The sequence below is a fragment of the Tenrec ecaudatus genome, chromosome 10 (genome assembly GCF_050624435.1).
Source record: "Tenrec ecaudatus isolate mTenEca1 chromosome 10, mTenEca1.hap1, whole genome shotgun sequence".
NCBI classification, from domain to species: domain Eukaryota; kingdom Metazoa; phylum Chordata; class Mammalia; order Afrosoricida; family Tenrecidae; genus Tenrec; species Tenrec ecaudatus.
This window is the reverse complement of record NC_134539.1, coordinates 133287835-133314613: the sequence shown is the minus strand read 5'-3', so window position 1 is coordinate 133314613 and position 26779 is coordinate 133287835. Positions and strand designations below refer to the sequence as shown.

The window sequence follows — 26779 nt, the reverse complement described above, 5'->3', positions numbered from 1 at the left end:
ACATCAATTGTGTCAAGCATATTTGTACATTCATTGCCTGCCCTCGTCATTCTCAAAACATTTGCTCTCCACTTAAGCCCCTGGCATCAGCTCCTCATTTTCCCTCCCTCCCTGCTTCCCCCTCCGTCATGAACCCTTGATACATTATAAATTATTGTTTTGTCATATCTTGCCCTGTCCAACTTCGCCCTTCACCCACTTTTCTGTTGTCCGTCCCCCAGGGAGGAGGTCATATGCAGATCCTTATAATCAATTCCCCTTTTCCAACCCCCTCTCCCTCCCCCTCCCTCCCCCCTCCCAATCCCACATTTCTTTTTCTCTCAGTGCCAACCCTCTTCCCTTCTGGAAACCAAATACTCTTCCCTCTTCAACTTTTTAAAAGTGGAACGACTCTGATATGATTAATTCACTGTAGAAAGTTGGAACATACAAATAAACAAAGTGGAGACATGAAAAATCACTCAAACTCCACTTGCCAGAGAGCACTATGATTAACATTTTGGTGTATATTTTTCCAGGCATTTTTCTCTGTGAAATTTTGTATGTTTCAACCTATTTTTTCATCTATAGTATGTATCTGATCATCCCACATGAATAAATCTCCTATATTATAAATAATTAAATCACCTTTTTTTTTTAAGTTTGCCCTTCTGGTAGAATGGAGGAGTAGGAAAACTAGAGTGGGGAGAGGCTTGAGGCCAAGAACCAGGAAGGAGAATCTTACAATGCTCTGTGTGAGGCTTTAGGATGGCTACCATTTAAGCAGTGACAAAGGGAAGGGACAGGAGAAGACAGATTTAGGATAACAAAACAATAGGCCCTGTTGATAGTTTAGAGAATTCTTTCAGAGGAGGCAGGAATAACTCCCAGAAGTCTGCTTTGAGCCCGGGGCCCGAGGAAAACAGAAGTCGGCTTCCAGAGGGAGTCGAGATCTGGACATTCAGTCAGTGTTCGTAGCTCTATGCAGGATTATTGGAGTTAGTTACAAGTAACAGACAATCTGATTGATGTGGATTAAATATGATCTTGTTTGTGTTTCCTCCATGTGTTAGTCTGAGAACTTTAGAGAAACAAATCCACAGAAACTCATGTATAAAAGAGTTTTATATATAAAGGTTAAGTGTGCATCGAGAAAACATCCCAACCCAGTGCTGCCCAAGCCCACCAGTCCAATATTAACCCATATGTCCAACACCCATAAGTACACAAAGTCCTCCTCCATCTCACAAAACAGACGCAATGATGCCGACGGCAGGAGGAAAGCCGAGTCAGTGAATATATGAGCATCTCGGTGCTGGCAGGGGTCTCCACACGGCTGCTCCAGCACCCAGGGCTGCATTGGGGCAGGTCCATGTGGCTTCTCCTCAGGGATGTCTTGCAGGAAGTGAATCTTGCCAGCGAAGGCAGCTGTACCTGGTCTGACCATCAGAAAGCAAGGGACCCGAGAACTAGAAAGGTGAGGCTACCCGAGCCATTTATCCCGCTGCCCTTCAATTAACCCCACATGTGTTTATCAGCCAGGTTGGTACAATAAACTAACTACCTTACTCCATAACACAAAGATTACAGGCTAGGAAACCCTACAGGGGAAGTTGTACTCTAGCAGGTGTCCCCAAACTACAACCCGTGGGCCACATGCAGCCTGCCAACGAGGACATTTATCCAACCCGCCAGGTGTTTTTGCCTTGTTTGTTTTTCACTTCAAAATAAGATGTGCAGTGTGCATAGGAATTTGTTTATAGATTTTTTAAAAAACTATAATCCAGCCCTCCAATGGGTGGACTGGCCCCCTGTTTAAAAAGTTCCAGGAGCCCTGTCCTAGAGAGCCGTGGTGGTGTAGTGGTTATGTGTTGGGCTGCACTCCACATGGTCAGCAGTTCAAAACCACCAGCAGTTCAGCGGGAGAAAGGCTGGGCTTTCTATTCTCTTAAGCTCTGATGGTCTTGGGAACATACATGGGTCGATATGAGTCGATGCAGCAAATGGATGACATCGCTATGCATTGGAACTAATGCAACAAAACGCAAGACTATATATTTTTTAAACAAACTGCTGGCAATGCAGAATGGCTTCAAAACCATGCTTCATCCTCGGGCTGGTAGGGCTCTGTCGGCAGAGAAGGATGGAGTGTCTGTTTCGTAGGCTTTATGAAGTTTACCCACAAGGAACTCTCCAAAATGCTGAAGTAGGCTTTTGAGGTACAACTCCAGCTGAGAGGAATATGAGAGTTGGGGGTCATGCATGTCCAGGGGAGGCCGTGGAGCTACAGACATCTATGTAAATCTACAAAGAATGGGGTGTAGCCCTCAGGACCAATAGTGAGAGTAGCGATACCAGGAGGGGAAGGGGAAGGTGGGGGAGAAAGGGGGAACCGATCGCAAGGATCTACATATAACCCCCTCCCTGGGGGATGGGACAACAGAAATGTGGGCGAAGGGAGACTTCGGATAGAGTAAGACATGAATAAATAATAATAACTTATAAATTATCAAGGGTTTGTGAGGGAGGGAGAGTAGAGGACGGAGGGGGACATGAGGAGCTGATAGCAAGGGCTCAAGTAGAAAGAAAATGTTTTGAGAATGATGATGACAGCAAATGTACAAATGTGCTTGACACCATGGATGGATGGGTGGATTGTGGCAAGAGTTGTACAAGCCCCCGATAAAATGATTTTTAAAAAGAACGGGGTACGGCTAGAAACAAGCCTGGGGAAGAACACTGAATAAGACATAGTAGAAGCAGTCATCTCAACAGAGCATAAAGGCAAGAAAGAAGGAACCCAAGAAGAGCTTATGATCCCAGGAATTAAGGGAAGGAGAATGATTACTTAATGTTTGAGTGAAAGAAAGTGATCAACAGAGTCATATGCAGCAGGGGAAAACTCAAATCAATAAGACCAAGACTGAGCAGCAGCGTCACCGGAGGTAGCAAGCACTTCCTGGTATTTCAGCAAGAGTCGCTCGATAAGCGGAGCGGCAGCGTGGCTTGGGAGTAGCTAAGCCCTGGGAGCAAGCAATGGGCAGGCAAGGCTTCTGCTGCAACAAGTCCGCTGCAGAAGAAGAGTCTTCAGGAGGCAAGCGCTAGTCTTGGATGGGCACTGTGCTTTTCCTTAGATGAGGAGGGACTCAAGCATCGTTGTATGATAAATACAGAGATGCAATGGAGAGAGGAACGCGGGACTTAAGAAAGGATCGCCCGGGAGTTGCTGCGACGTGGAGCGAAGAGGACAGCTGTGAGCCAATGCTGCGTCCTCAAGCAGGAGAAGACGGGACGCGGAGTTCAGAAGATGACCGACAAGCATCTCATCGTAATGCTGCGCACAGCAGTCTGAGACAGGAGCGGAGAGTTAAAGCCTCGTAGTGAGAGCAGGTCTTTCCAGATTGCCAACAGCACTTCTGTCCAATAAGCCGGATTCTATTTTAAATGACTGGAGTGGAACGTGGCGGCTCTTGTCGGAAAGGTCAGCAGTTCGAAAGCAGCAGCCTGTCCCCCGGGATGAAGACCAGGTGCTCCACTCCCGGAGAGGACGGCAATCTCCAGAACACTTTGGAAAGTGGACAATGGCAGGTGCACACAGGGTAAAATTTAACACCTTTTCATTTGATCTCCCTGGTGACTCCTTTTAAAGTTATTCTAGTTTTTTTAAATATATGTTCTGCTTTCTTTTGTATTGGGGTTTTCCCCTAGTTTGTTTAGTGTTGTTAGCTTTTCTTTTTTAATGTTTTCTGGTATATGAAATCCAGAATGGGCATACCTATAGAGATGGTAACTGGATTAATGCTTTCTTGGGGGTGTGGCAAGCGAGGTTGGGGGAAGTGGGGCCTATTAACAAGAGTACAAGAAAGAAGAAAATGTTCTAAAATTGATTTGGCAACTCTTCTTGATATGATTGAACTACTGAATTCTATTTTATGCATGGCTTATGTCCCAATAAAACTATTTTTTAAAAAAATAAGAGTTATAGTCTCGAAACCCCAAAGGGTAGTTCTACCCTGTCCTATAGGGTTGCTATGAGTCAGAATTGACCCTATGCAGTGAATTTGGTTTGGAAATAAAGCATATCTGTGAGTGAGCCAGGCTTGACTTAGATAAAAGAGGTTGAGAAGATTGTGAAACCTGGTCATAATATAGGACACGGATTCCAAGGAGCACAGGGAAAGAGCTAGACGGAAAGTGAGCAGGAAAGACAGAGATGAGAAAGCACAGAGCCGGATGGGGAAGAATGGCTGATCAATGGCTGCTGATGAATCACAACAACAACGACTGGCATCCAGCTCCGACAGAAATCTGATCCATGGTCAGCAGTCTTGTAACCTTTTATCAGGGTTCTAATCAGAATGTTAGAGAAATGTTACTACAGAAGACATGTGAAGAGATGGATGCCATCTTTACGAATGGCTCTGTACCCCCTAACATTCAGTAACATGAAATCATCCTTATCTTGGGGCGGGGGGAGGGTGGGGGGGCGGGATGTTGCAGAATAAAGTCTCCTGCTTTAAAGTTTAGCCTGGGACTTAAAACATGATTATGACATTTCCTTCCATTCATTCAACTGACATTATTAAGCTCATGCCACATGCTTATAACATGCGAGACCATATGAAACAAATAAATAAACATAAATCTCTGCATGGCTTTAAGAACTTTATCATCTATAGAAGTATGCATTATAATGTTGAGGGACCCCTAATCTTTAAAAGAAAACACCGGTAAACAAGCGGCCATCTAGCTCAAAAGCAACAAAGCCCACATGGAAGAAGCACACCAGCCTGTGTGATCATGAAGTGCCAAAGAGATCAGTTATCAGACATCAAAGAACAAAAAATTATATCATTGTGTGCTCACCTCCATGATAGGATCACTGAAGACAGATGGGTGCATAAGCAAATGTGGAGAAGAAAGCAATGGTGTACGGCTATCAAAAGAGATAGTGCCTGGGGTCTTAAAGGCTTGAAGGTAAACAAGCTGCCATCTAGCTCAGAAGCAACAAAGCCCACATGGAAGAAGCACAACAGCCTGTGCGATCACGAGGTGTTGAAGGGGGCAGGTATCAGGCATCATCAGAACAAAAAATCTTACCATAGTGAATGGCGGGGGGGAGTGCAGAGTGGAGACCCAAAGCCCACTTGTAGGCCACTGGAGATCCCCTTGCAGAGGAGATGAGCCAGACAGGGTGTGATGTAGCAACGATGAAAAATACAACTTTCCCCTAGTTCCTAAGTGCTTTCCTCCCCCCTGCCCTCTCTCTACCATGATCCCAATTCTACCTTGCAAGTCTGGCTAGACCAGAGGATGTACACTGGTACAAATAGGAACCAGAAACACAGGGAATCCAGGGTGTATGATCCCTTCAGGACCAGTGGTGTGAGTGGCGATACCGGGAGGTTGGAGGGAGGATGCGTTGGAAAGGGGGAACAGATTACAAGGATCTACATGTGACCTCCTCCCTGGGGAATGGACAACAGAAAAGTGGGTGAAGGGAGACGTTAGACAGGGCAAGATATGACAAAATAATAATTTATAAATTATCAAGGGTTCATGAGGAAGTGGGAGGGGGAAGAGAGGGGAAAATGAAGAGCTGATGCCAGGGGCTTAGGTGGAGAGCAAATGTTTTGAGAATGATGAGGGCAATGAATGCACAAATGTGCTTTACACAATGGATGTATGTGTGGATTGTGATAAGAGTTGCATGAGCCCTTAATAAAACGATTAAAAAAATAAACAGCTAAATAGTAAAAGAATAAGAGCCTTGAAATATTTAATGTGCTGGAGCAGCACTTCTCAAATTCACCGCGTGGGTCCCCTGGGGACTCGGTGACAACGCAGACTGCGCGTGCTATTGCTGTTGAGCTTGCCCGGGCAGCCCGTGTGTGCGGGCTGCAACTGCGTCCATGGGAAGGTCAAGGCTGTGGCCTTTGGGAGCAGGGTGTTAGGCCCGTCTTCTGTCATATTTCTCGATGTATTTGAACCAACAACCTATCAGCTAGTACCCAAGCACCTCACCCTCTTGACAACCAGGGGTTACGGTTCCGATTGAGTAAATCACATTCAACGGAGCCTGAGATCCCGCCTTTCCGAAACGTTCTAGGTGGTGCTGCGGCTGCATTTGAGTATCAAGAAGCTGCAGACGCTCGCAAAAAGGACCCCTGGCTTTATCTTTCCTATTTAAACTGCTCTCTAACGTCCCGAGCCGCTCCTCCTTTCCTTGGTCATCCTAATCCTGCCGTTCACGTTCCCAATCAGAAGGGGAGAGGGTCTAGAGATGGTCGCAGGAGTAGTTTTCCTACGTTAGGAGTAGCTACGCACTGTGCTTCGTGAATATGTCAAACAGCTATCTCATGTGATTAAATACTTCTCTGGAACCTCTAATATTTCAAACAGGACACGTAAGTATTCAGCAAAAGAATAAGAGACTGGGAAGAGCAATTAATTCTAGTTATGCCATATGGCAGCACAGAACACTAGCTGGAACCTGAAAACTCAATTTCACAGGAGTCTTACTCATTCTGCATTTTAATCATTTCAGGATCAGCAAACATATGCCTCCCAACCTGCTCCATTTACACAAAATTCTGAAGAATAATCACACTGCACACTCAAGAATGATTGGTTTTTCCCAAAAGGACTTAAAATTTCTCTCCTAGCAGATTCTCAGAAAAAAAAGCAGCTGCTGACAGCTCCACTTCAACCTCCCTGTTAAATAAAATCTCCAAGAAGGTCTTCTTTAAGTATCGCTGACTTCCTTTCCGTTCAAATCACTGGCTCACAAAATTGCGCACGTTTAATGTTCCCTGGTCCTGGATTTCTCAGACCTGGGGCAGCTGCTCGTAGTGGCTCTCCTGTCCTGCTGCCGTCCCTGCTGAGACGCCGATTCCACCATATTCTCTCCATTTGACTTCTCTCCAGGATGGAGACACTATCATTTCCAACACATAATCCATCCCCTGTCTCTTAGAACTTAGATACTTTCATCTCCTGTACAGCTAATAATTTCAAGATCAGGACAGAAAAATCAGTTCTTGTTTTGTGAACTTTGTCTCTGGTGCTTGAGAGACTGTCCTAATATCCCCTGAACATGTTTTAGTGATAACATTTACTGCACTAGGGCCAAAATGATTTTCTGCCACTTTCAATTCTAGTTCAATAAAAGAAAAGGAGCTTTGTTTCTAACCTCTGTCATTTTTAATACCATAAAATGATTTTTAAAATGTAAAATTGAGTTCCATTTCCTACTGGACTACCAATCTCATATTAGCTTTCCTTTTATCAAATTTATGAGAAAAGTCAGAAATTGCCTTTCCTTTTAAAAAAATTCAGGATCTCTTGAGCAGAATGTTTGAATTGAATTTCAGCTTTCAATAATTCCTGGCCTAGAAGTTTTTAAGAAGTACAGAAGTTAGATACTTCCTGTCATGTCAGAAATAACACGCTGAGGGATTATTCCTCGGATTACTCTCATCCAGAACCAGCAGGGTATTCCTAGAAATTTATTTTAAGAAATTACAAATATGTATTGCGATGCTCCCAAATTAAGGCAGTCAACCGTTTTCTAAAATAAGAGTTACGTCCATGTTTTCTGAACCGCAAAGTCAAATCAATAATCTTGCTTTGTAGAACATGAAATTATGAAACATTTCAAACTTGTAGAAAAAGCGAAAGAGCACCATATATACTTACCACCTTGAGTCTCTGATTCACATTTTACACACCTATCCATATCTCCACTCATCCATCCAACTTATTTTTTCTTATGTATTTCACAGTATTACAGAAATCGCTACAATCCATCCTTAAGTTCTTTAGTATATTGTGTATTAGATTTCAGTACTATTTATGGCTATTTTAGGCCAATTAGCTCTTGAACGACATCAATTCACTCTTTAAATCGCATGGCTATATAAACTAAGCAATCAATTAGAAATATGACATTCGCAATCCTAACTTTTTTATTAATTCTGTTTCTTTGAGTAATTTTCCATGTATCAGTTCTCTCATCAACAAAGAGACAAAGGCACTTGGTCGACATGGTCTCACTCAATCGTACTGGCATAGAGTCCATTCCAAATCACAGTCACCCTACAGAACACAGTAGAACTGCAAGTAATGTGGTAGAAGGTCTCACTGGTTACATGGTAAAATAGGCCTTATGGTAATGGCAGAATTCACAAGTGAGATTCAGTCCATGATATAACTTAGAGGACTAACTAATTAGAGATTTTATGGGCATAAAGTTTTCTATAAATGACGAGAATGTTAATAAGGATCCCAAACTCAAGAGTGCCCGAATTAGCAAATTTAATTATTATGCATTTTCTATGAGCAATGCTTGATCGTATTCAATCATCAAGAAAACCAATTAGAAGCTGGAGTATTTAAGACCGGGTCACTCCAAGTGGGGATTTTGTAAGAACGCAGAACTAACATCAACTGGGGATTTTCTTGGCTTCGCAAGGCCTCGGTACTGCTGGCTCGTAAGCTCCCCGTTTGCTGTCTGACTGCAGTAAGAAGAGCCACACGACTAGTGCGTCTTCTCTACAATGATCTGCCTTTTCTTGGGAAAAATTAGCCCTAGAAGGGCTACCCTTGGAAGGCTGCAGATTCAACACGACTGCGAAGCACTGCTGAGCGTTTTGAAAGAGGCATGAAGAAACTACATCGGACCTGGGGCGACAAACCGAGGGCTTCCCACACAGGCCTGCAGTCGGCCTGCAGAATATTCCCGTCGCCAAGGGGACGGTGACATCTGTGTAAATCAGAAGCTAAAACCCGACGACATCTCCTTTCCACTGCCAATACGTGGGGGTTAAATAAGGCGAGCTAGCACTCCAGAAGTTCCTGTGGGATTGAGTGTGCATGTGTGTACGTGTGTGTGTGCGTGTGCGCATGTGTGTGTGCGCATGTGTGTGTGCGCGTGTCTTCTCTGAGCCCTTTGCTGCGTGTACTCTGCGGGCGCGCATTTCATTATCAACCCTGCTAGCACTGCACTTGGGGGAGACTAGCTGAGGCTCCACAGTGGGAGAGGAAATCTGGCTTCGGAAGAAAAAGAGATTCACATGGAGTGATTATAAAAGCCCACTTAAGCTCAGCTCATTTTCAGCAGAATTGTGAAATTTAAAAAAAAAACCTCAAGGAAATGAAATTTCCTGAAACATTTTCCAAATTAAAAAGAGAATCATGGCAGCGTCATAAAGGAAATCAAGTGGAGAGTTCAAAGTTTAGTTGGCAATGTTTGTAATAATAATAATTCCTAACACGGATGGGGGGCTGCTACATTAAACGCAAGTGTGAGATCAGGATTAAAGGACTCGTCGGCTCCTGTTACAGAAATGAGAGAGAAATAGAGAAAGCGTACAAAATGGCATCGCGCACAGAGTGTAGCTCCTGACGGCTGGTCCAGTGTTTGTTTCGCCCCTTTGCTCCAGTTTCACTCTGTCACAGACAGTAGATACAGGTGGGACTACATCCAAATCAGGACAAACATGGAAGAAGCTCCCGATCCGCAATGCTCCCGGAAGTCCACGAACAGATGGACGCCACCAAGCATTGTTTGCACTGACTTTCTACAAACAGAGAAAATAATCCAGCACGGAGACAAAAGATGAGGCTCGTATCAACTGAACCTAAAATCAAGGCCAATGGAAATGAAGACAGCAATTTCAGATAAATGATCTGTTTATACCATGTATAAACATCTCCATTTACAGACAAATAGAAATGCTTCATATGTTTTTTTAATAATTGACACCAAGGATTTTCTGAGACCTTCTAAGACAAATCCATATTGAGTAGATAACAGACATGTACCCAAGTGCTAATGATGGGTAAAATTCTATCAGCAATGCAAGCCAACTTCAGCGGCCTACCTAAATAGCTAGAGAGCAGTGTTCGGTTTATTTAAAAAATCTAATAATTAAATCCAAGCTGAAGGATGGACGCTTATTTACCTGCTTATCTCATAGGTCATATTTCAGAATTCCTTTTTATTCTTGATGTTGGTGGTAGGAGCAAACAAGTCGGTTCCGACCCACAGCAACCCCATGGACAGCAGGACCCAACACTGCCTGGTCCCCATTGGCAACCACTGTGTCAAGCCACCTCCTCGAAGAGCTGTCTCGTCTCTGCTGCCCGTCTCCTTCTGTCCAAGGAGCTCAGGACTGATGAGAATTATACAAGACCTAGTGTGCATGTGGATCCAAAAACGCTCCTAAAATTAAATATCACAAACGCAGCAGTATTATTATTAGACATTTGTCGTGAAAGAAGGATGGAACTAGTTATGAGATTAAAAATATAGGCGGAAAGTCAAGGGAGATGGAGGAAAGAGCTAGGAGTCAAAGGGCATTTATGGAGGTCTAGACAAAGACATGTACATGCAAATATATATAGGAGGATGGGGAAATAGATCGATGTGTCTATATTTATAGGTTAAGCATTAAGGTGGCGGAAGAACCTTGGGCCTCTACTCAAATACTCCCTCAATGCATGAATACTTTCTTTTATTAAATTGGAACTCTATGATGCTCACTCTCCCGACACAACGGCTGGAGCCAAAGTGGGTGAACAAGTAAATGTGGTGAAGAAAGCTGATGGTGCCCGGCTATCAAAAGAGATAGTGACTGGGGTCTTAAAGGCGTGAAGATAAACAAGCGGCCATCTAACTCAGAAGCAACAAAGTCCACATGGAAGAACACACCAGCCTGTGTGATCGAGTGGTCCCGAAGGGATCAGTTATCAGGCATCAAAGAACAAAAAAAATCATATCATTGACTGCAAACCTCCATGATAGGATCGCTGAAGACAAATGGGCGCATAAGCAAATGTGGTGAAGAAAGCTGATGGTGCCCGGCTATCAAAAGAGATAGTGTCTGGGGTCTTAAAGGCTCGAAGGTAAACAAGCAGCCATCTAGCTCAGAAGCAAAAAAGCCCACATGGAAGAAGCATACCGGCCAGTGAGATCACGAGGTGCCAAAGGGACCAGGTATAAGGCATCATGCAAAAAAAAAAAAAGATATATGTGTATATGTGTGTGTGTGTGTGTGTGTATATATATATATATATATATATATATATATATATATATATATATATATATATATATATATATATACCATATTGAATGAAGGGGGAAGTGCAGAGTGGAGACCCAAGGCCCAAGTGTCAGCCAATGGAGATCCCCTCACAGAGGGGTTCAGGAGAGGAGATGGGTCAATTAGGGTGTGTGGTAGTACCGATGAAGAACACAGCTTTCCCCCAGATCCTGGATGCTTCCTCCCCCCAACTACCATTATCCGAATTCTACCTTGCAGGGCTGGATAGGGCAGAGGTTGTACACTGGTACATATGAGGGCTGGAGGCACAGGGAATCCAGGGTGGATGATACCTTCAGGACCAAGGGTGTGAGGGGCGATGCTGGGAGAGTGGAGGGCGAGTGGGTTGGAAAAGGGGAACTGATTACAAGGATTCACATGTGACCTCCTCCCTGGGAGAGGGATGGCAGGGAAGGGGGCGAAGGGAGACTCCGGATAGGGCAAGATATGACAAAATAACGATGTATAAACTACCAAGGGCATATGAGGGAGGGGGGAGGGAGGGAAAAAAAAGAGGACCTGATGCAAAGGGCTTAAGTGGAGAGCAAATGCTTTGAGAATGATTGGGGCAGGGAATGTATGGATGTGCTTTATACAATTGATGTATGTATATGTATGGACTGTGATAAGAGTTGTATGAGCCCCTAATAAATTGTTTTAAAAAAATAAAAATACTTAGGAAGTCTTTTCTGTTTTAATTTAAACTTTTTAGGGAATAAATTTACTCATTTAAGTGTTTAAACTACTATTATTATCATGAAAAAATACTAAAATATTGCCTTATCTTAGAGTTACGGATATGTAAAGTTTATTTTATGAGATGTTCAACAGCCCAGTGCAGGGGGGGGGGGCAGTTCAATCTTGGCGCTGCTACCACATCCACGATACTCTCACAAGTGAACAAGCAGACACACTGAGGTGCCGTTGAGCCGTTCAGACGGACAGCGGCCCGTTGTGTAACGGGACAAAATGCTGTGTGACCCTGCGCCACTCTCACTCTTTCCTGTCGCTGAGCCCACTGGTGCAGCCACTTTGTCAGTCTGGTTCGTCAAGGGTCTTTGTGACTCTCTCTGACCCTCTACCTCACCAAGCATCACGTGGATCTGCAATCCCGGGTCCCTCCTGGTAACATGTCCAGAGTACACGAGCCAAAACCGTTCCATCCCCAGTTCCAAGAAGCAACCTGGCTACATTTCTTCCAAGGCAGATCTGTTCATTCCTCTGGAACTCTGGTATACTGAGTATTTTTCGCCGACCGCACCGCTCAAAGGCCTCAGCTGTTACGCGGTCTTCCTTATTCACGGTCCGGCTTTCACATGTATCGGTGGCACGTGAAAATTCCGTCATGTGGGTGGGGCCCCCACATCCCAGGGTGGGGCCCATCCCAGTCTACAAGGTGATGTCTTTGTCTACGGAACAATTTAAAGAGGTTTTTTGTAGCAGATTTGTCCAAGGCAATGTGCCGTCTGATTTCTTGATTGGTATTTCCATGGGCAATGATTATGTATCCAAGGAATAGGAAGTCTCTGACCACTTCCCTATTTTCTGCTTCTCGTGATGTTATTTATTGATCCAGCTGTGAAGATTTTTGTTCTCTGCACACGGAGATGTAATCTATACTGAAAAGTGTGTATTCGATCCTCATCAGTAAGTGCGCCAAGTCCTCCCCCTTTCCAGCAAGCAAAGTCATTAATGAGTCTTCCTCCAATCCTGATGCTCCCTTTCCATCTCGTCCACCTTCCTGGATCATCTGCGCACTATACAGGTTCACGACTGTCCTGATTTGAACCCCTCAATGTCCCCTGGCTCTGTCTGCGCACTAACAACCTCTTGGTCTATGTACACGTCCCACCTAATCTGTTAGGATCCACACAGTCAAAAGCCTTTGCAATGTCAATAAAACACAGGTAGACATCTTTCTGGTATCCTTTGCTTTCAGCCAAGATGCAGCTCCCATCAGCCACGAGATTCCTCCTTCCCTATCCGCTTCTAAATCCAGCTTGGATTTCTGCCAATAACCTGTCGATGTGCCACTGAAACCCTTGTTTGAAAATTATCCTCGGCAAGATGCACTGGCCTGTGGGACTGATGATGATGTTCGGTGAGTTCCACTCCTTAGAACCACGTTTCTCGGGAATCGGCACCACATGCATCTCTTCCAGCTGACGGCCAACTAATTGATTGGCATCGATGCGTGAGCGTTGCATCCAGTTGGTGAAACAGCTCGATTAGTATTTCAATCTGAGTATGTCAATTCTTAGACTCAGCTTTGGGCCAATGCCTTTGGCGCAGCTTGGACTTTGTCCGTCACTAGCACTGCTTCTTGATCATCTACTGTCTCATGAAATGGTTAAACAACAACCCGTTCTTTTTTTGTACAAAAACGGATTTCTTCCACCTTCTTTGGATGCTTCTTGCATCATTCAATACTTTGTCCAGTGAATCCTTCAAAATTGCAACGAGGTCTGACTTGTTCTTCAATTCTTTTCGCTTGAGAAATGCTAGGAGTTTCTAGATCTTTGCACATTTGATTATACTCTACTTTGTCTTCTCAAGGTACCCTTGAAATCTTCTGCTCAGATCTTTTATTTCATCGTTTCTTCCGTTTGCTTTAGTTACTCTCCGTCAAGAGAACGTTTCGTAGTCTCTTCTGACATGTGTTTTGGTCTTTTCTTTCTTTCCTACCTTTCTTTCTTTTTTAAAAAAAAAATCATTTTATTGGAGGCTCTTATAGATATTATAACAATCCATAAATCAATTATATCAAGCGAACTTATACATGTTGCCATCAGCATTTTCAAAATATTCGGTCTTTCTCCTTGAGTCCTTTGATATCAGCTCCTCCTTTTTTACCTCCCTCTCTCTCCCACCCTCTTTTCCTTGTGAACCCTTAATAAATTATATATATTTTTCATATCTTACAGCATCTGCTGTATCACTTCACCCACATTTCTGTTATTTGTCCCCCTCAGGTCAGGGGTGTATGTGTGTGTTACACATCCATCATTGCTATCAGTTCCCCCTTTCTCCCCTTCCCACCCCCTCCCAGACCCTCATGGTATCGCTACTCCCATTACTGTTTCTGAGGGGCTTGTCTGTCCTGGAATGACTTCTTGCTTTCTTCATGTACTGAGGTTTATCTGTCCTGGAATGACTTCTTGCTTTCTTCATGTACTGTGTCCTTGATGTCATTCCACAACTTGTCTGCCTGCAGTTACTGGTGTCCAATGTCAAAAACACCAATCCCTGAGACAATTCTTAAATTCAAAGGAGACATACTTAGCATTGCTCTTGTGGACTTGCTGAAATTTTCTTCAGCTTCAACACGAACTGGCAAATGAGCAACTGGTGGTCTGTTCTGGAGTCAACCCCTGGCCTTGTTCTGCCTGATGGTACTGAACTTCTCCATCATCTTTTCCCACAGATGTAGTCGAGTTGATCCCTGCGTATGCCATCTGGTGAGATGCAGTGTATGCACAGAAAGCCAAACTCGTGGCCGTCAAGGCAGTTGCATCATGGAACAGTCCCTGTGGGTTTCTGGGGCTGTACATCGTAACAGGAGCAGGATGTCTTCTCTTTCTCTCCATAGGGGGGCTCATAGGTTTGGACTCTGACCTTGCGGCATGTAATCCATGACACCACTAGGGCTCCTCTCAGACAGTCAGGCCACTGTTGCTGCTGCTGTTAGGTGTGATCCAGTCCGTTCTGACTCACAGTGATCTACGTCCAACAGAACAAAGCACCACCCAGCCCTGTCCCATTTTGTTAGGCTTGAGCCATTGTTGCAGCCACTGTGCCAGTCTACCTTGTTGAAGGCCTTTCTCTTTGCTGTCTCTCTATTTTACCAAGCATCATGTCCTTTCCCGGAAACCAGTTTCTCCAGATGACGTGTCCTAAGTATAGAAGACAGAGTCTCACTATCGTTGCTTTCCAAGGAACATTCTGGCTGTACTTCTGCCAAGACAGACCATGGCACTCTTTGACAGCCATGGTGTTCTCAATATGCTTGACCGGTTTTCTTATTCAATGTCCAACGTTCACATGGATAGAAGGCAACTGAAAGTAACATGGCTTGGGACCTTAGTCCTCAAAGTAACATCTTTGCTTTTCAATAAAGAGACGTGCAGCAGAGTTACCTGATTCGATGTCTCTTTTGATCTCTTGACTGTTGCTTCCATGAGCATTGATTGCAGATCCAAGCAAGATGAAATTGTTGACTCCAACCTTTCTCCATTTATCATGATGTTACCTATTGGTCCAGTTATGAGAATTTGGGTCTTCTTTACATTGACTTGTAATCCACACTGAAGGCTGCCATCCTTGATCTCTGTCAGCAAGGGCTCAAGTCCTCTTCACTTTCAGCAAGTAAGGTTGCATCATCTGTATATTACCTGATACTAAGAAGCCTTCCCCCAATCCTGATGCCACATTCTTCTTTCTAGACTCCAGCTCTCTGTTTACTCAGCACACAGATTAGATGAGGACGGTGAGAGGAGGCCACCCTGACACACAGCTTTCTTGATTTTGAACCTTGTTCTGTTTGCACAATTGCCTCCTGATCCATGTGCAGGTTCTGCATGAGCACAATGAAGTGTTCTGGAATTCCCATTCTTCTCAAGACTATCTACAGTTTGTTGTGGTCCACACCGACGAATGACTTTTCAAAGTCAATAAAACACAAGCACGCATCTTTCTTGCAGTCTCTGCTTTCAGGAAAAGATCCATCTGACATCAGCAATGAAATCCCTTGTGGTACATCTTCTTTTACATCCAGCCTGACCCTCTGGCAGCTCCCCTGCAATGTACTGACACAACTGTGGTTGGGTGGTCTACAGCAAAAGTTTACTTGCATGTGGTATTAGTGATATGGTTTTATAACTTGTGCGTTTGGATGGGCCACCTTTCTTGGGAATTGGTACAAATAAAGATCTCTTCCAGTCAGTTGGCCAGGTCGCTGTCTTCAAAACTTCCTGGCACAGAGTGCGACTAGTGTTGCGTCAGCTTGTTGAAACATTTCTATTGGTGTTCTGCCAACGTCTGGAGCCTTGTTTTTGGCTAAGGCCGTCAGTGCAGCTTGGACTTCTTCCTTCAGAACCATTGATTCTTGATCACCTGCTCCCCCGTGAAACGGCTGGATGTGGACGGGTTCTTTCTGACACGGTGGCTGTGTATTCTTTCATGCTTCCTGCATTGCTCAAGGCTTGAATGTTTTCTTCAGTTCTTTAAGTTTAAAACATGTTCAGTGTGTCCTTCCTTTTTAGCTTTCAAACGCTAGTGAGATAATGCACAGTCAAAATTGATGCATTGAAAAATGTATCTTCCACGAATAGGGCGTTGGTCTTGCAAAATCCTATCACGGGGCCCCTGGTGTCAGTTCTATCACGGAGGCCTGACCTTGTAACTCCTCATCCTTCCTCTGTTTCATTAACGTTTACAATCCAGTCATCAGTAATTCCAGTGCATCGTGATGACAGATTCGGTCAGTTTCAAACTACAGAAATTGGTTAAAACAAAACGTTTCCATTTCTTCATTTCTGGTGCCCCAGTTTGAAACACCATCTAGGGACTAGTCTTCTTTGGTGGCCTAGGGGTTTCATCCTCTCACTACAAAGCCCTGGTGACATGGGGAGTCAGGTGTTGGGCTGCTAATCACAAGATGAGCCGTGTGAGCTCACCAGTCTCTCTGCAGGAGAAAGATGAGCTCGTCAACTTCTGTAAAGGGAGACATTTCCACCATGTCCAACGGGGAGTCTGTGCGTCAGAGGGGACTCGGTGGCAGTGAGGTTTTAGCAGCAATATACTTCAGGATGGATCTTTCGATGTTCTTTCTGACAATGAATACACTGGTCCTCTTCAATCCGGCATTCACAGCATAATGGTCCACAAGACAGCGTGATTAAAAAAGCCCAAGTCTGGGTCACCCCAGCTCACTAATGCCTAGCTACCCACCTTCAAGCATTTCATTTCATTTTGATAAGTGCTGATTTCCACGATTCGTACTTTGTCTCTTCTATGATGCAACACTTATTGAGTGTTTGCAAGTGTTACTTCTCATGTTGACTCCTGCGTCTTAGAAGCCAGGGCGGTGAGAGTCTGTCTCACACACTTTGGACATGCTATCAGGAGGAACGTGTTATCCATGGAGAACGTGTGCTTGGTAAAGCAGGGGGTCAGGGGAATGAGGAGGAGCCTCACGGAGATGCTTTGATGCGGCGGCTGCCATAATGGGTTTGACTGTGAGGAAATGGAATGGAATCCTTCTACACATTTCTGAAGCCCCCTGACATTCTGAGGCGCCACAATTCCATTCATAACAGAGTCGAGCGTTTCAAGGCTTCTTTGAAAGGACAGCGAATTCCTGAGGTAAAAACATCTATGAAGAGGATCTTCCTTCCCGTGTCTTGCCTGTCACATTAAGAGACCAATTGTGGTTAATTTTATATCTGTCACCTATAGAACTTACTAGACAAAAACTAGCTCCTCACTCCCAGCTCAGTAGATTCTAAAACTTTTTAACCCAACTATGAAATCTCAGTACATATTTTATAAATAGAGGAAAACTAATACAGACATTTGGCATATAACTCATCATTGAGGATATAACATTGAAGTTGTTAGGTTTTTCTTTTTTCTTTATTTCCTTAAGGATGGGAGGGAGAATAAGATAGAAAAATAAATGAATTACTAATCTACAAATCTGGCCAAATTATTGCTGGCTTTGGAGCCTTTTCAGAGACACCTAAGCTTAGCTGAATTAGACACGTACCTCCTATCCTTACTTCTGAGGTGGCAGTGAAGCTCCAGTATACAAAGCAAGATTAAACCAAAGTGAAAGATGTCATGGCAAAGCCTCAGAACTTGTAAGTAACATAAATGTACTAACAACACATTGCCCCTTGGGGTGGGCGTGGGGCGCAACCTGTCATCAAGTCAATTTGACTCAGGGAAACCCATGAGTTTACACAATTGCTCCTGTGCATCTACAGGAATATAAACTGAATGAACAACTTGCAGGGGCACAAAAGGGGAGGTTGAGGAGAAATGGAAAACTATAATAACTACAAGACAGAAGAAAATGTTCTTCAGGTGATCGTGAAAAAGACAGCGACCATGGTACGGCCCGCCCAGCTCTCCTTGGGATGACTGAAGTATTGAATTACATGGTAGGTGAATTGTATGCTAATAACTTTCCAAATTTCTCCACAGAGTTTTTTCAGCTGTAATCTTTGTGCACTCAGATTGCTAGGTCTCCCTTCTGCAGTACCTCTGAGTGGGCTCCAATCTCCATCCTCTAGGTTAACAACCAAGTAGCATTAGGCCCTAGTTCACTTAATAAACCCACTTCATTTGAATGTATTCTGTTTTAGGGTTTCTAAGCTCAACCAACCAATACGTAAGGAGGAAAACTCTCTACGTACTTCATGGTATGAGACTTCCAGCATACTATAAAACTTTTGCTCTCAAGAGTTTTATGAAACTAACATGTCTTTCCTCCAATAATAATACAGAGATATCAGAATTATATAGTCTTAAGCTACAGCCTGCTTTGAAGTTAAAGCAATGTTAAACTGAAGAGAAAAATGTGAAGTTTTCACAGAAAACCTGAGTTAGTTTCATGACAAATATACCAGTGTATCATGTTTCATGCAAGGCCATATGCTAGCCACCCACAGAGACATGTCTATGATATTATTTCAGCCTGTATTTTAAATGTCCTGAGTTTTGTGGGGTTTATGCTATAACCCTGTTACATAAAGTTATTTCGTTATTTCTTTACATTTCAATATGCTATAAATCTCCCTGTCTCTTCTTGGAGCTCCCTGTGTATTATAAAGTCTCACAGAAGGAAACAATACTCCAAGTTTGTTTCCATTGGCTCTGGCCTTCCCTTCCAACCGTGAGAATGAATGACTAGTTGTTCCAAAAAGAGCCATCAAGAGAGAATTTATCCCTCCCACAGTAATAAAAAGATTTTATTTTCTTCATCCCTCCCCCCGATCTCAAGGCATTCTTGCTGTCAGATGGCCTCCACTGAACCAAACATTTAAGAAACGCACTACTGTTTCTCCGACCGCATAAGAATGTCATCAAGTTTCTGAGTGGAGATCATGTCTGCCTCGTTCCAGGTGTCTAACATCTGGTGCTGATCCTGCGGTGACCACCGGCATAAAGCGGGAGGAGCCGCTACTGGCTTTCATCCTAAGCATTGTCTAAAGAGCTGGAGGAAAGCCAGGGCTTGTGAAAGACGTTCGTTTGGGGAGAGGGGGTTAAGCGGGAAGCGGTCTGAAGGCCACTAAGGAGAATCACAGCTCAGCACGTCAACCACGGGGAACAGGGCTCCATTCCCTGGCAACCACAAACACGGCCGCCAGTCTTATGTGGTCTTTCGTGGAAAACATTACCGTGGTCAAGCAAAACAAACCTTGGAATGTTAACGTGAGCAAGACTTGATTGTTTTATGCTGAAGTCTGGAGAGAAAGAATGCCCAAGCTGTGGGGTTCAGGTGCCACTGGGAGGAGCACTTGAGTAGCCGGGCCTTGTGGCCCAGTGGTCATCTCTGGGGGTCAGTCACTCCATACAACAGTCCTCGCAACAACCCTGACACAGTGACGCATGCTTTCCGGCGAGCCCACAACTGCGAGACGTGCTGGGACTCAGAGCTTGTCAGAAGGAGGAGGACTAAGCCCTTCCGGCTTTGCCAAGCACCAGGGCGGTGCGATGCGCGCTTTTTGTGCTTTCCTCCGTCCTTTTCATTCTCGAGCAGCGGAAGGTGGAGGAAAGAAAGGAAAGCAAGAAAAACAATAAACATAGAATCGTACTTGTATTTATCCAATTGCCTCCCCAAATTACCCTGCAAGAGATTGCTTCCGTCCCTTCCAAACAGGCACTGAGCTGACACCTGACAGTTTTAGGTAGGGTCCTGCCTAAAAATATCCACCAACGCCTAAAATACTATCACTTTAATATGACAAAAGATAAAAATTGTAATCGCATTCAATGTATTTTTTTCATATTACTTGGCAGTTTGCTACATACTCTCTATTGAGATCACTACCAACTTTCTTTTCAGACCCAGCCTTTTAGGGGAGCTACCATGGCCACCCAACAAAGGTCAACTGGCATATTCCGAGCTTTCCAGCCTTTCAAACCGTCTAGGACCAACACCGAAAGTTCAAGTGCACCGTGCTGACCAGCATGAACCACGGTCTAAGGCGAGACTCCATCAAAGAAGGGTGCGGCTACTGGCGTGATGGTGGAATGGGTGGAGGGAAGGCCTTGTCAGGCAGCTCGCCAAAGGAAAGTCTCATGTTTCCGGTTTCTTGCACAGTGTCTCACGCCTGGCTCCCCGTTTCCTCGGTGATCTGAGGATTACCAAATTCTAAATAAGGTGCCATCTTTCTTGCAACAAATCAATGAGCAGAAAGTTCCCATCAACAATGCAGATGTTTCCTAAAGCGCTCGTTGGTGATGTCCTGAATGTCTACTTCACAAACCACACAGCAAGAACAAGAAGCGCTCGCTGCTCCATAGCAAACCCAGCTCGGACGTACGTGTGTGGGCGTCTGTGAGCATCAGGAGGAGGACTGGGAGGTGACATGTAAGTGGCAATGCCAAGTCACCACAGATGCGCCTTTCATTACCTACTTAGGTTGAAATTTAGCCTTTCCCACCTGGACTAAGAACACGGGAAAGAAGAAGTCTCCCTCGTCATGTGCACAGGGGCGTCAAAAACGTTTATGGGACAATGGCACTTCAGTGATAACAGTATTTTTCCATGAATTTTCTAAATCCCCTCGTGTTTGTCCCTACAGATGCAGTATCATTTTTTCCATTCTTTAGCCCAGAAGCATTTATACTAAATAGCCCTACCATCTATGCAATTATATTTATGGTACCCTTATAATAACATCTAAAATAGATTCCACTTTTATTCTTCATGAATGTAATCACACAATAACCCTATCATCTGAAGATAAAGCTTATGAAACTTAAAATGTATGACTGAGTTAATCACTAATCCTTTAAGTATACAGTAAACCTAAAGTTGCCCACTGCCATCTAAACTTACTGAGAAAATAACATATTACGGAGCAGCATATTTTAGATACTCTTCCAGACTACCAAAATTTAACATAGCCCCATTTTGCAAACGTCCCTATCTTCTGTATTCTATTTGTTTCAATTATTCAGGGCAACCCAGGCTGATAATTACACAGTCCCCAGTTGCTGAGTAGAAGTGATGCTTAATTAGCCAGCAGGAAAGATCGATTAAGATCCAGCAGGGCATCTTGTGAGGTTCTTTCATATTCCTGGAGGGAATAAATTCTGGCTGTGCCCTTCCGAAGGATAAAATTCCAAGCTTCTAAGGAGCTGCCATATATAACGTGGGTGCTGAGAAGGGTCAGCCAGGCCCTTTATGTCCCAGGCCTCACCCTGTAAACATGCTCCCTTTTCTGCAAGCACCCAGTTCAAACATTCTGAACGACACTGTTGCCAGGTTAGAAATACTCCTTTATCCTTAAATCTCGTCCAGCTACTATATTTCAAGAAGAGGGGTGGGGGAGGTATATTGTAAAGAAGGACCTGCATCCTCTCCTCCCCCAAGCAAGTGTAAGCACCTCTCTATCGAATGCTCGCCTTCTGGGTGTACAAATTAGCTGAAGGCTTTCCACGACAACAAAGGCACAAGCTTAGAGCGCACGGTACTCTACCCCATTCTGAGAATTAAACATTCCGTATGGTCACAGAATCCACCGGATGTGTGTGGTTTACACTGTCTGTTAGCAAAGGAGATGTGACCATAAAATCAGGACCGAGAGCCTAACAGAAATGTCTGGCTTCACACTAGGAACACCATCTCCTTAGCAATTTGACGAAGCCTGAACGCCAAGCTGTCCCCATGGTTTTAGTTCAATACAAAAGTATTCGGTAAATGTCAACCTAAAAATACAGTTTAACAAATAACTTAAGATACGTACCTCCCCAAATAGTTATATTTTTATTAATTAGGATGCTTACTTCTCATTCCATAACTGGAAACGTCTACCAAATTTAAAAAAACAAAACTGCATTAAGGATGCGAGGTCTTGAGAAAGGGTGAGGAAAATGGAACCCAAAGAGCATGAGCTTTCCCACGCTTTCTGGAGCCTCCTCCTGTTTTACCTGGTTAAGGGGTTTGCTGATTAAACGGCTCTAAAGCACACGAAGACGGAAACCAGTTGGTACAAACCTAGCTTTGATTTGCTGAAAGCCCCGAAGGATGTGCTCTCTGTGCTCTCGGGCGCCCGCACTGAGGGTCTCGTTCCGCAAACCTTCCGACAGGAACTCCTCGCTGTCTACAGAAAAGGAACAGCCGTCAGTAGGAACGTGGATAAAGGAAAAAGAATAAATTCCGGAGGATTGGAAAAAAACAGGTATGATCCTTTTTTTAATAAATCATTTTATGAGGGCTCATACTAACTCTTATCACAATCCATACATACATCCATTGAGTAAAGTACCCTTATACATTTGTTGCCCTCACCATTCTCAAAATTTGCCTTCCACTTGGGTTCCTGGAATCAGCTCACGTAGGTATGATTTTATTATATCCATCTTCCACTTCCGTATCCCTAGGAGTGACACACCCTGATAACCCAAGATCTTGCTATGAATGTAGAATGCTAGGGTATATGTTATCCGCAAGAAATAACCACTTCCCAAGCCATTTTAAGGAAACACTTAAATATTAATTACCACTGATGGCAGAGGATGGACTATCAATTGCACAGATATATAAATATCACAAACCAGTTACAGAAGGTCACAGGCCAATAAAAGCTACAAAGAAATACCAATCGAGAGAGCTGAAATAAAAAACTAGAGTTGAACTGCAGAATCAAGATCAAAAGGGCAGGCATTCAAAGGAAAATTAATGAGCAGACGCATCAGCGACGAAAATGGCAACGCCACCAGAGAAAGGAGCCCACGTAGAAAAACACACTGTGTCCAAGAGAAGGGAACTGCACTTCATACACATATGCATTATACAATGGGGATAATACAGCAAAATCTACATGAAACAACTCATGTGACATGGAGGAAAGAAATTGGGGGATGGCTCAAACATCTACCAATTTTCAACAACAAAATACATTGACAATTGTGAGACTCGTCAGAAATGTTAGCAATAGTAGGTATATTCTGCGTAAAAGGGTTATGTCTAACCCTATAAGTAACCCTTTATTTTTTTTACCACCAAAAATTGTTCCTGTATCATATATACTATCAAGATAATGTTATAAATGTATACATTTGGGTTATGTATAATGCTGGGTTATTACACTAAATATTTTGCTTACTTTAATGCCACCAAACCAAAATTCCTCAACAGGTATCACCAGGAATTTAAATGAGATGCAAAAATCTTGAGCCTGGAAATTTCACCTTTTGCTTCCAAGCTTTGGACCTTATCTATTCAAACATCCTTGAATAAGTTTCTCCAGAGTCCTCTGAGCACTAAAGAATGGGAAAGTGGGAGGGTAAATTAAGAAGTAAAGATAATATGCCATCCTAATAAAATAACTCTAACTCACTGAGTTGATTCCAACTTAGAGAATAAAAAACAAAAATCACAGGATCATCTCAATAGGCACAGGAAAATCTTTTTTTTTATTTTCTACATTGACAGGAAAATCTTTTGACATTACTGAACACCGCGTCATCAGGAAAACATTCCATAAACTGGGAATACTTGCACAAGGGAACTTCCACAAACTGATAAAAGACATCTCCCAAAAAAGAAACAGGGGGAAAAAAAGCCAGCATCACACTTTATGGTGAAAGCTAAGATCAGGAACAAGAAAAGATGTCTGTACTTGCCATGTATATTCAACATTGTTCTGGTAGTGTTAGCCAGAGAAATTTGGCCAAAAATGAAATAAAAGTCTCCTTTATCTTATATACAGAAAATCCTAAAGAATCCACTCTCTGACACCCACAAAGACAACTACTGGAACTAATAAACAAATTCAGCAAGTTTGTAGGATCTAAGATTTTTATTTGAAACAATTATATTTATATACAGTAGCAATAAACAACCCTAAAATGAAATTAAGAAAAGAAGTTCATTTAAAATAGTATTAATATTAAATACTTATGAATAAGATCAAGTGTAAGACATCTAGAAACTATAGATTGTTGAAAGGAATTAAAGATCTAAATAAATAGAAAGACATCCCATGTTCATGGTTCAAAAAATTTTGTTACGATGACAATACTCAAATTGATCTATACATTAAGTCTAATTCCTATAAAAATCCCAGGTAAAATTAACAAGTTTATCCTAAAAGGTATTTGGAAACTCAAGGGACCCAGAATAATCAAACCCATCGTGGTGGGGGGCGAGGGGGGAGGGAAGGACAACATCGGAAGACTTGCACCTTGCACGTCCCAATTTCAGAACTTATGATATAGTAAAATTATGCTGTGATATTGGCATAAAGAGAGAGAGAGAGAGACCAAAGAAATAAAATTGAGAATCAAAAAATAAATCTTCACATTTATGATCAGTTAGGGTTTTTTTCAAAACCATTTTATTGTGAGCTAATACAGATATATCATTCCACAGTTCAATCACATCAAGCAGGATTGTACAATTGCTACCACAATCAATTTCAAAACATTTTATTTCTTCGTGCACTCCTTGATATCAGCTCCACTTTACAGCCCCCTCCCCAATGTGCCCCCTAGGAACTTTTAGTCTACTTGCTGTCTCAATAGGTTCATCAATCCTGGGTCTCGTATACCCCAACACAGAAAAACATGTAACAAAAATCAAGAGGGCTACCCACAATGACAAATACATCAGAGATAAACTCCAATATGAAAAAACAAACCAGAAAATGTTGAAAACCAGACCAGGCCTAATGTGTGTCAGAGGGGGGATCAAGTGACAAGGTTTTAGCCATTCAAGTCAGGTTTATCGTTCTGAGCTCCAAGAGTAATACGCTCTGGAAACCAGTTTATTCCCACCTCTCCATTATAGATAAAGGTTGATTTCCTGTGTAGATCCCACGCAGCTATACCAAGAGTGTTGAAATGTGGGTAGTCAGACCAACATTGACTGACTTAGTACCTCAGTGCCCTCTTGGCTGTATTAAGATATATGTTATTCTAGCAGACCTGTGATTGATATTGTCAGTGGATGTTATTATAAATTTCACTTGACAACCAACTCCCAATGTTTGGGCAAATAACATCCTGCCATATAAGGATTTATTCTATACCAATGCATAATTCGGTATTGTGATATGAAGTTAGCCTACGCTGGTCCAATATCCTTCTCTCAACGGTGTTTTAAAAATTAGTACCAGGGCCTAATCGATGACAATATTAACAGAAGATCCTTATGATCCAGGGTTGTGGTCAGTTGATTCTGACAAGGCGACCAGAACGACTCAATGGGGAAAGAATAGATTCTTTTTTTCAACAAATGGTGCTGAGACAATGGGGTATCACAGTTTAAAAAACGGTTGGATCCTGACCTCATATAATATACAAGAATTAGTTCAAAATGGATTAAAGACCTAAGTTTAAGAGTTTAAACTAACATTCTTAGAAAAACACATAGGCATTAGTGCTCATTATCTTGAATTAGGTAATGGGTTCTTAGATATAACACCATAAAACATAAGCAGCAAAAGAAAAAATAAGTTGGACCTCATCAATATTAAAACTCTTATGCCTCAAAGATATTAAAGCCCACAGAATGGGGGACATTTTGCAGCTCATTTAGTGATGAGAGTTGTATATAGACTATTTGTAGAGAACTCTTGAACTCAGTAACAAAAAGGACAAATAATCCAATTATTAAAATGGGCAGAGGACTGGAATACAGGCAGTCCTTGGTAACAAATGCTTATGGGTAACTCCTGTTTGCCCTTGATGTCAACGTGCCCTCACCTTGACCAACTGCGTCAGCCCCTACCTGCCACTAAGTTCCCGTTACATCTTCGTCACAACCACCTTCACTTGCTGCATGTGCAGCGGCCAAAACCCAAACTCATAGCTATCGAGCCCATTCCAAAGCCCTGATGGAGAGACGGGTAAGTATTGGACCGCTGACCACATGATCAGCAGCTCAAAGTCACTAACCGCTCTGAAGAAGAGAGTTGAGGCTGTCTGTTCCTGTAAAGACTGATGGTCTCAAGAACCAAAAGGAGCCATTCTACTCGGCCCTCTAGGGTTGCTCTGAACCTTGCACCTATGGAAGGCTAAATAAGAAGGGTATGCACCTCCTCCAACTCAACTGCAAATTGCCCTTGAAGATTTAAGGACACAGGAGCAGATCTTGTTGCTAACCGGAGGACTAGCTGTAGACATTTCTCCAAAGATGATAAGCAAATGACCAATGAGCTGTAGATAAGATGCTCAACATCATCAGCTCTCGGGTAAATACAAATCAAAATCACAACGAGAGAGCACTTCGTACCTACTACTGCAACAGCGACCATCAAGTAGACAATGATGTTGAGGAGGTGGAGTGTTGGGCACACTCATCTATTGCTGATGGAAATGGGGTAGCCACCGGGGAAACCAGTCAGGTAGTCAAAAGGCTAAAGAGCAAGTGATAATAGGACTCTGCATTTTCGCTCCTCTGTGTAGACCCAAGAGCAACGAACAGGCGCTCATGCAAACACTTGTACATGAAT

General features: G+C 43.1%; 1 protein-coding gene across 1 annotated transcript in view; it reads right to left on the bottom strand.

Annotated features, from left to right (window-relative positions):
- Positions 1–26779, bottom strand: part of SKAP1 (src kinase associated phosphoprotein 1) — a 314501-nt gene that overhangs the window by 286390 nt on the left and 1332 nt on the right. Inside the window, exon 3 of the mRNA XM_075559641.1 lies at positions 22318–22423. Coding sequence (XP_075415756.1) covers positions 22318–22423 — 106 coding nt within the window. The remainder of the gene's footprint in view (positions 1–22317; positions 22424–26779) is intronic.